The 10,526-nt window shown below is 33.4% G+C and overlaps 2 protein-coding genes across 2 annotated transcripts in view; one reads left to right on the forward strand and one right to left on the reverse strand.

The window, feature by feature from the left end:
* Nucleotides 1-2,877, forward strand: part of HELRODRAFT_188108 (hypothetical protein) — a gene marked incomplete at its 5' end in the record, with an annotated part of 10,118 nt that extends 7,241 nt beyond the window's left edge. Inside the window, 3 exons of the mRNA XM_009011577.1 lie at nucleotides 27-1,173; nucleotides 1,803-2,350; nucleotides 2,476-2,877. Coding sequence (XP_009009825.1) covers nucleotides 27-1,173; nucleotides 1,803-1,935 — 1,280 coding nt within the window. The 3' untranslated portion in view covers nucleotides 1,936-2,350; nucleotides 2,476-2,877. The remainder of the gene's footprint in view (nucleotides 1-26; nucleotides 1,174-1,802; nucleotides 2,351-2,475) is intronic.
* Nucleotides 2,878-8,502: 5,625 nt separating this feature from the next.
* Nucleotides 8,503-10,230, reverse strand: HELRODRAFT_159715 (hypothetical protein; the record flags this gene model as incomplete). Its single annotated transcript, XM_009011578.1, has 1 exon — nucleotides 8,503-10,230. One exon carries the CDS (start codon nucleotides 10,228-10,230, stop codon nucleotides 8,503-8,505), a length of 1,728 nt encoding a protein of 575 aa, XP_009009826.1.
* Between the last annotated feature and the right edge of the window lie 296 nt (nucleotides 10,231-10,526).

The raw sequence follows: 10,526 nt of genomic DNA on the forward strand, positions 1-10,526 counted from the left end.
ACAATTTTTACAAAAATCTTCACAAGTTCAACCACAGGTACAATACAGACTTCAGATTCCCAAGATTTTGCAGAATATTCCACGCTGTCAACAGGCACACCAACAACTGCAACCACAGCAGCAGCCACAACAGCAACTACAGCAACCACCTCAGCAGCCACAACAGCAACCACAGCAACAGCAACTGCAGCCACAATTGCAGCCTTTACGACTAGAGTCGCAACAAAATCGGCAACAACAGCCACAACCTGACGCTCAGAAACATCAACAACAGCAGCAGCAACAACGTAAAGAACAGAAACAACTGCATCATCAACAAAAAGCTGAAAACCATCGTCACCAACAACAACAACAGCGCGAGGATAAGAATCAACAGCAACAACAACAGCGTGAGAATAAGATTCAACAACAACATCATAAAGATAATGATAAGAATGAACAACAACTGCGTGAAGATAAAAAACAACAACATGAAGATAAAAAAGAACAACAACAACAGCAGCAGCAACAACAACAACAGAAAGATCCAAAACATCGTCAGAAAGAACAACTTGACAATAAAGCATATCAGCATAATAACCTAAAACAACAACAACATAATAATTACAATAATAATAATAATTACAATACTCCTACAAAGCATCAACAGCAGCAACGACAACAACAATTAGACTCTTCAGAAAAACAGAACAAAAAACATCAAAGTGACGGTCAGCAACAACAGCAAACTAAACCACAAAAACCACTTCATCCGGAGCACAACTTTCAACAACAATCAAAACAACAGAAGTCACTCAAAAAAGAACAACATCAACTTCAAGAAAAACAACAAAAACAGCCGCAACAACACTCATCCGAACAACAATTGCAACAACAGAATCAATCATCTAGACAACAACAACAATATCAGCAAAAACATCAACATCCAGTAAACGAACAGTCAAAACAACAGTCGCCCAAACAGCAACAAAAACAACGAGATAAACACCAAAATTTACAGCAATGTTCAACGAAACAACAACAACCACAGCAGCAACAACTAGAGCAACCACAGCAGCAGCGAATAACGCAACCACAACAGCCACAACAGCCACAGCTTCAACTGCAAGAACAGGCTGCAAGAAACGAAACGACAAGCAACGAAGAAAAAATAAGAAAACACAGAGAATCGAGGCAAGCAAGATAAATACTATTACTACTATTTGTTTTTATTTCTATTATTATCATTTATTATTATTATTCTTTTTATTACCATCCACACCTATAATTGATATCCATAGCATTGATGAGGGTTGTGGTAATAATGAGCGGTGCAATGGTTAAGGGCGCCTGATCTCCTATCGCAGTAGCCGGGTTTTAATGCAAGGAGATCACTGCTGCTCGTCGTGCGCGTTGCGGGTAAAACGTTCATTCATGCAAATTTAATCGACACTTCAAACAAATGTTGTACCTACTGTTGTAATCAACGCCATTAGAAACATTATGGGCAGGTTTTAAATTGAATAGATTAAGTGAGTTTTTTAACTATCTGCGTGGCTCAGCGGTTAAGGTGTCTGGCACTGATGTTGCAGTGCCTTGGTTCAAATGTAAATCTCGAATAGTGTCTCGTTACTTTGTTAAATTCTTGTTTTTCAAAATGTTATTTTGCGGATATAAAGTTCAAATTCCTTCCCGCTTTATTGCATGCCATATGGCTTTGAGGAATCTTGAGAAAAGATTTGTAAGCAATAACATTTTTATAATAATAATAATAATAATAATTATTATTATTATTTTATTGTTATTATTATTTACGATTTTAGTTTCGAGGCAGCCATAAAATTCTTGAAGGAACTTGGGAAGGAAAACTTGACAAAGAAGCGAAACAACAACGATCTCGAGAAATGCAACAACGTGCACCAACATAACCAGATGCTGCAAGCTCTTCAAAGATGAGGATGCTGATGATGATGGGGGTTACGACGACGATGAGGATTGTGATATTTGTAATAATGATGATGATTCTAACGGTCATGATTATGGAGATTAAATGAACGATGATGATGATGAGACGGAAGATGATGATAATGATGATAACGATTGTGATAATGATGATTGGTTCTAATTTTTTTCTTTTTTTCGTTCATTCTGCTTTCATTCTTTTTACACTCATTCATTCGTTTATTCGTTTTTAATGTTTAATATTCTCTCAGCTTTCAAAGTGTGTATATATACCATACATATGTATTTCTGTGTTTTAAAACGTGCACATTTTATTGATATACATACATATTTTGTCGTTGAAAATTAGCATTTTACAACTTTTTAACTAATGATCGATCAGCTGATTGTTTGGTTGGTTGGTTGGTTGAAATAGTATTTGGTTGGTTGGCTGGTTGGTTGGTTGATCAGTAGATTAATTAATTAATGAGTTTAGTTTGTTTGTTTTGAATAATAATACTGATGATGATGTTGGTGGTGGTGGTTATATTAATGATGATTGTTCACTGGTGGCTGATCATTCTGTATCTGGTTGAATGGTTGATAGATTTGATACGGTAGTTCTTTGTTTAATTCGAAACCACTTTTTTTAACGAAACCATTCCGAGACTACCTTTTCATTTGCATTGAACAGTTGCATGAATTAAATGGAAAAACATTACATTACCATTATTATTATTACTATTATTTTTATTATTTTTCTACAGATGTATGTTTGATTAATTGTTGAAATTTCTTTGAGCTAAACTATGGCTGTTCATTTGATATTATTATATTCATTGCGATATAATTATATGCAAATAATATTTCATATATTGATTGACGTTAATTTGTGCATGTTTAAATATGAATAATGGATTGAAAATGTAAATAGATAAAATAAATTATTAGCCAAAACTGTTTGAGTTTAGTTGGTTGGTCGGGACTTGAAATGAAAACATGATATGCATCAGTATAAATGTAAAACACATGGAAGGGGACAGGCTGCTTACTGGACGTCGTCGTGCTAATAGGATTGCTAACGCCTTGTTATTTGATTGTAAAAAAAAAAAAATAAATCCGAGTTGATTAATTTTAGTCGTATTCAAATTTTTATCATCAACTCGAAACTTCGTTAAAATTTAAAATACAAAGAAATTAGAAACACTCAATTGTTATAAAAAAGAACAACACCTCTGCATTGTTCTATTTTGGCAATGGTTAAGGTACAGATAACTAAATTTAAGAATGTAAATTCGCTAGCGAAGTTGTGAAATTTTAAAACCCTCCTTGTCGGATTGCAAATCTTAACGATTAAAACTAACAATCCACAGCACGAACTAACGAAGTGATTTGCGCGGGCTATATAATACGATTCTGATAGGTACTCGGGCTGCTGATGAGTCCATGGTGGGAGGAAACACGTGTCCAGCCTATCCAAACAAAAAATATTCTTTTCTTCTTTTCACTTCTGCTCACCGCTTTTCTTGGTTTGGTGTTCTCTTACAATTTTTATATTCAACTTTCATACGATAGTTGGCTGGAAAATACATACCGGAGTTTTAAAAGGCTGTCTTTATCAGTGTTTGTGTTTATCTGTATTTGTCATTTATCAGAGTGTGAAACAATCCAGAGTGTTATTAAAGTTAACTTATTCTAAAAATACTATTTAGCACAATATTTTTCAAATGGACTCCATTTAAAAAAAAATAATTTTCTTAATACTTTTATAGATCGCAGGACTAAGTTTCTAAAATAAAACTTCTTGGCTGCTTTTTCGATCACACGATTAGAAAAATCTTTTCAATTGCTTTTCTATTAATCATATAAATTTTGTGGGAAAAAAGATATTTAGGAATATATAGATATATATATATTCCTGTAAAAGGGATATATAAGGATATATATATTTATTTATATGTATATATAATGTGGGTGTTAATTTGGTTTTTAACATTTTTTATTCTTTTATACATTTTTTCTCTTCCGTCATTCATCGCGAGTTGATGGCCAGGTGTTAACTTCTTAGCGAGAAAAAGAAAAAGAGAGTAAAGGAAAGAGAGAAAAAAGGAAGAGAAAAAGAAAAAGAGAGAGAGAAAGTGAGCAGAGAGATTCTGACGAACAAAGGCATTTGCCAATATTGAGGGTAGATCAATATTTTGCTATTTGATGGTTAACTGCGTGTTTGTGCGTATGCGTTTGTATGTGCGCGTACGTGTGCGTATATGTGTGCCTATACGTGTGTGAACGTATGTGGAATGTTACGTGCCTGTGGAATGTGTATTTGTGTATTCAGTGTGTGTGTTTGTGCGTGCATTTTATTCTACCTATTCTAAAATGTCAATTTTAAGTTTCAAGAGTGTAACATGAAAACATTTTTAATTAAGGTTTGTCTGATAGTTTGTAGAATTAAGTATTAATACACTGCTAAAACTAAGTACTTGGAAGGGACTGAAATGAACACACACACGCACATACCCACACAACACACAATACATACATGTGTGTGTGTGTATATATATATATATATATATATATATATATATATATATATATATATATATATTTCAAGATAACTTTACTAGGTTGTGACTGATAAGAGTTCATTCATAGCTATCCAATTACGCTCGTGTTTGTATGCCGTCTGCAATGCTCTACAAATATCCATTTCCATTTCCTTGATTTTTTTTTATATAAAAAGTTTACTATTGTGTTGTATATACAGAACCCGTTAGTATAGGGTATACATCTAAAGATGTATGAGTATGTATATTTGTATGTGAGTGTGTTTTTTTTTGTATTTGTTTGTTTGAATTTTTGTTTGTATGTAGGTTTGTTCGTATGTGTGGGTTTTTTTGTTTTTATGCATGTTAGTGATGTAAATACGTGTTTGTATGTTTATGTGTAGGTGTCTGTATGTGTGTGTGCGTGTGTGTGCAATTGCTTGGGTATGTGTTGTATGTGCAATTAAGAAAAGAATAAATAATTAACGCAAAAGTTCTACTCAGAAAAAGATAACATTCCTTTGATGATGGCGATGATGAAGTGAGTCATCTAGGACAAAAATAATTAAGAAAATATAATGATAATGATGATGATAACATGACGAGGATATCAATAATGATGATGATGATGAAGATGATAATAATGATGATGATGACGACGACGATGGGAATGATGATGACGACGATGGGGATGATGATGACGACGATGATGATTGTAAACCCATTGTAAATAACAAAGGTCCAGCTACTGCAAATATAACGTAGCAGGTCAGTTCATTGTCATTAGTTGCAGAACTTCAAATACCTATATGGAATTGTAATTAACTTACAGATGATTGTTTCAATGCAAATGCTTTCTGGACTGGATAGATTGGAAAATTGTGACGCATTTTTTGGGGAATTTTTTTCTAAAGCCGAATTTTTTAAGCAATGCATGGGGGTTAGATGCTGTGGCTAACATCAGAAATTACTTTTCCGGACAGCCGGACAATTAGGCAACCAACGAACATGATTACATTGACATCTCGACAGCATGGCCTTTAATGGCTTACCATGCTACTCTCTTGATCCAATGAAGCTTTGCACCATTTTCACAAACAGACGAAGTGTGAAAGATTTTTTATTTAAAAAGATTTCTTTCGAAAATATTAAATCGAAAACTTTGAATTATAATTCTTTTTATATAATATTGCCTGAAATATTTTAATTTATTTAATTTACTTTGTGGGAGAGTTTAAAAAAGAGAAATTTTTTGATATTTTGTTTGTTTTTCTCTTACGAAATGGTTAGAAATGGTTACGAGCATACATGTTCAATGTACTTTGCATATAAATTCACATTCTTTGATATGCTTCGCTTCAACAAAACGACCTATCAATATCATAAAATAAATTGACCAAACAAAATAAGATAAAAAAAAATAATAACAGTAATAATAATAATAATGGATGTTGCGTATGGATGAATAATAAGAATAAAAATAAAATTCCCTCACGTGATTTTAGTCGATAGATCAAACATCGGCAGAGAGATTACTGCAGCATTACATTTGAACGTTTTGTACCATTTTTTGTTTTGTATTTTTTTGTATGTATGTATGTATGTATGTATGTATGTATGTATGTATGTATGTATGTATGTATGTATGTATGTATGTATGTATGTATGTATGTATGTATGTATGTATGTATGTATGATGTATGTATGTATGTATTATGTATGTATGTTGGTATATTTGTATGTGTATGTACGTGTGAGTGTATGTATGTGTATGTACGTATATGTGTGTGTGTGTAGCTGTGTGTGAAGAATCCTCAACAATGCACGCAAACAGCGTATGTGAATAATCGTACAAAATTTCATGTGATAGTTTGGAATCTGTCTGCAATTGAACCCACGGTCTGCAGCTGCAAGACCAAGCGCCTTAACCATCACTCCATTTTGTAGCTACACATCTATTTAAATATATGTACGAAGATATCGGCATAATTTTCTGCTAATGTTGATTTGTTAATGACCTATTGCTTTGTCTGTCTAACATTTTTGAAAATGTTTGACAGACAAAGCAATTCTTTGATTGATTTGTTGTCCACATTTTTATGTCTTTGTTCTTGCAGGCTGCCATTTTTTTGCCTGCCTTCTCTTTCTCTGATTGGTCGATAATTGACTTGCTTCTTTTTCCTTTCCTTAAAATGACGCAATCGTTTTTATACTCGCTTTAATTATGTTTACCAAATATAGCAATGTTATAACTTTTATAATAATAATAGTTATTATTATTATTGTCACATTAATTAAATTATTATTATTATTATTATTATTATTGATTGTATGTTTCCAGGCCAAGCGTCCGTCCAATCTAGCGGCTCTACCTAATAGCTTATTAACGTTTCCCGTTAACCTTCTGCATCTTATTATTATTCTTATTATTGATAATTATGATGAGACTTATTTATTATTATTATTATTATTATTATTATATGCAGTAGCAATAATAGTATCAACGTAGTATCAGTAATAGTAATAATAGGTGTAGTAATGTGAGTAGCATTAGAAATAGTTGTAGTAGTAGTTGTAGTAGTAGTAGTAGTTGTTGTTGTTGTTGTTGTTGTTGTAGTAGTAGTAGTAGCAGCAACAGATGAAAAATAGTAAAAGCAGAATTGGCGTTAGTAACAATATTTCCAAAAAATCGGATCAACAGATTTTTTGGCCTCTTTGAAAAAAAGATGCATTTTTTGATGAAAAAATGGAAAAATACGAAAAAAAACCAAAGTGACGAGACAGAACTTTCCGATACCACCTGTCCACAAAAATCACGATTGCTTACATTTCGTCTGGTCTCCTCCTTGTTGAAAGACATTTCTAGATACACATTACACATACATACATAACAGTAACAAATTTATTTTTTGGAAAACTTTTTACTGAAACACATACATACATACAAAACATGTACAATTATTAGCACGCACGCACGCACAAACACATGCACACGTGCACGTGCAAGCACACACACACATTGGCGTCTTATTGATTAATGTAGGATTGTCTTAAGTACGTCCTGACTCTAATTGAAAATGATTAAGTCACGTGGGTACTTTTATATTTTTTAAAGAGAAAACAAAACAAAAAATAAACATACAAAAAATATACATACAAAGATACAAACAGACAAACAAAAACGTACACACATTATACAATAAGTCCCCAAAAACATATGCACTCGTACAAACGTAAAATTAATATATACAAAATAAATACAAACAAAACTTACACAAAAACACGCAACCAGACAAACATACAAACAACAAACCAATACAAATATACACAAATATACAAACACCAACGAGCAACACATCATACATTGTCAGCGTTAGAATGATGAAGAAACTTAAATACAAATACAATAGGAAGAAGGTAATATACGCATATTTATACATACATATTAATACTCTTGCTTCATGTATACACAAACATATTGTATATACACATACATACATACATATACATATACACACGTACACACATACATACATATACATACATATACATACAAAGTCATTCGGTAGCTAACATAAGTAACATGCAATCCAATTCTCTATGCTCAACGCAGCTTTACCGGCTTTTCCATATTATAAATATACATACATACATACATGCATACATACATGCATACATACATACATACATACATACATACATACATACATACATCATCAAATACTTCCTCTAAAATGTTAGCCTCACAACCAGAAACTTATGTTGTCAAAAAAGCTAAACGAGAAGAACCATTTAAAGCACTTACTGACAAATATTAAAAAAAACTATAGGTTCAAGGTATTAAATGATTAATATATATCTATATACAACCAATGCAAAAAAAAACAAAATAAAAAATGAAAGTTTCATATGATATCTAACTTTATCGGGACATATCATTAATTTAATGATCTGTTCCTACAAAGAAAGATGTTCGAAATGGCTGAATAAGGTATATCAGAGTTTTATAAAGATGAAACCCTCTTTCTTTCAGCTCTCTCTAAAATTTAACTTCACCCAGTGCCTGGTGGAAGGCTTCCTCCTTTCCGTCCACGTGAATGATGCCGAACATAAAGTACGCCCTCCAAATGGACTTGTTCTTCACTACTTTGATGTATTGACAAGCCACGAAGTTCTCAATAGAATTTTCGTCAACGTCATATTCAACATCGTCATCGTCTGAGTTCAACGGGTCAGAATCTTCCTTTCCTGCAGCCAAAGAATCGTCAGAGAGGTCATCAATTTCTTCCAACACCTTTTTCTCATTCTCTTCATCATCGGAATCGTCCCACGATCCGTCCGTCTGTCCTCCAATTCTGAATAGCACTTCAGAGCTCTCATCTTCATTTTTACGAGATACTAAAAAGTTCTTTCTTGGCACAAGTGTCCCCAGGTTCAAACGCTGCAAAACAGTTGGGCTGGTCAGGTCGGTGTTGATGTCGTTGTTCAAGGAGATGTTGCTGTTCATTATTTTGTTGTTACCGGTGTTGTTGTTCAAGGGTTGCCAAGGGTTTGGACTGTTAATGTTGTTGTTTAAGCTGGGGAAGTACTTAATATTGTTCGGGATTTGCAAAGAGTTAATAGGGATGCTGTTCAGGTTGACGTCGTTCATAGGCGAGAAAATGTTTGAGACGTTCAATCCAGAATTAGTGATCAGGCGCGGCGTCATGTTTCTGTTGTTCAAGTTCGAGTTAACTTCGTTGATCAAGAAAGGTACTGCATTTGAATTGATTCGGCAAACATTGTTCATGTTGTCTAAACGTGGAAACTTGATTGGAATGTTTTGATTCGTGTTGTCCAAGCGGCGTGTAAACTTTATTGGAATGTTTTGATTCAAGTTTCGAATGTCCTCGTTCGTGTTTTTCAAGCGTGGAATCAAATTTTGAATGTTTTGGTTCGTGTTGTCCAAGGGTGGAAACTTGATTGGAATGTTTTGATTTGTGGTTTCCGAGCGTGGAAACAAGGGTGCATTTGAACGCACCGCATTTGAATTTACTAAGCGTGGTAAGATGTTCGGATTGTTTACGTTGGTTATGCCAGAGTTCATTGGAACAATGTTGTTAATGTTTCTCGGCATTGTTGTTATCATGTGAGATCCTGTCAACGCGTTTAAGGTGTTGTTGCTGTACAGTTGCTGCAAAACTTGTGAACTGTTAATTTTAATGTTGTTTAGGTTGACGTTGTTGTTTGGAGGTAAAATGTTAGAGACGTTCAAGCCAGTGTTTGTGATCAAGCGTGGTACCGCATTTGAATTGATCCGACGAATATTGTTCGAGTTGCCCAACCGTGCATTCTTGTTTTGAAGATTCTGGTTCGTGTTGCCAGAATGCAGCGCATTTGGATTGATCAAGCGGGGTAAAATGTTCGGATCATCTTTATTGTTGTTGTTTTCAACATGATGTTGCAAAAAGTTGGAGTTTTTTTGGCTGATGTTGTCGATGCAATTGGTATGGTCAGTGTTAACATTGTCAGCGATGATCTCATTCATTAAGTTAATGTCATCAATGGTTGACGTTTTGTTTACAGCTGCTCTTGGTATTCCATCCAAACATTTTGACTCTGCCAACTTATTTTCCCATTCCGTCTTCACATAATGGAGGACATCTAAATCTACTCCAGCTTCATCGAAATCAACGCGCATAAGTTCCACGACTTTATTAATTACCTCGGCATATAGGTCAACCGTAGTGACATACTTGTCACCAATATCGCTCGTCTTGTTGGCCATTTGTAGAAGGAATACTTTTCATTATTTTTACCACTATTATCATTAATTAATCCACATTCAGAGCCTTCATATATATATACACAATTGTAGAAAACCCTCGTAAATTTTACTATGTAACAAAGTTAATATTATTTAGAAAAGATCCTTAATTTTCTAATTAATTTTACAATGCGTCATAAAATATTTACTGCATTAATGACGACTTAATTACAATAGATAGAATTATCCGTAGTAATATTTTTAAACGTTTATTATTATCGTGTAAGTGTGAATTAAGTTAAAAGTAATAAAAATTA

The sequence above is a fragment of the Helobdella robusta genome, assembly GCF_000326865.2.
Source record: "Helobdella robusta unplaced genomic scaffold HELROscaffold_1, whole genome shotgun sequence".
Lineage (NCBI taxonomy): Eukaryota > Metazoa > Annelida > Clitellata > Rhynchobdellida > Glossiphoniidae > Helobdella > Helobdella robusta.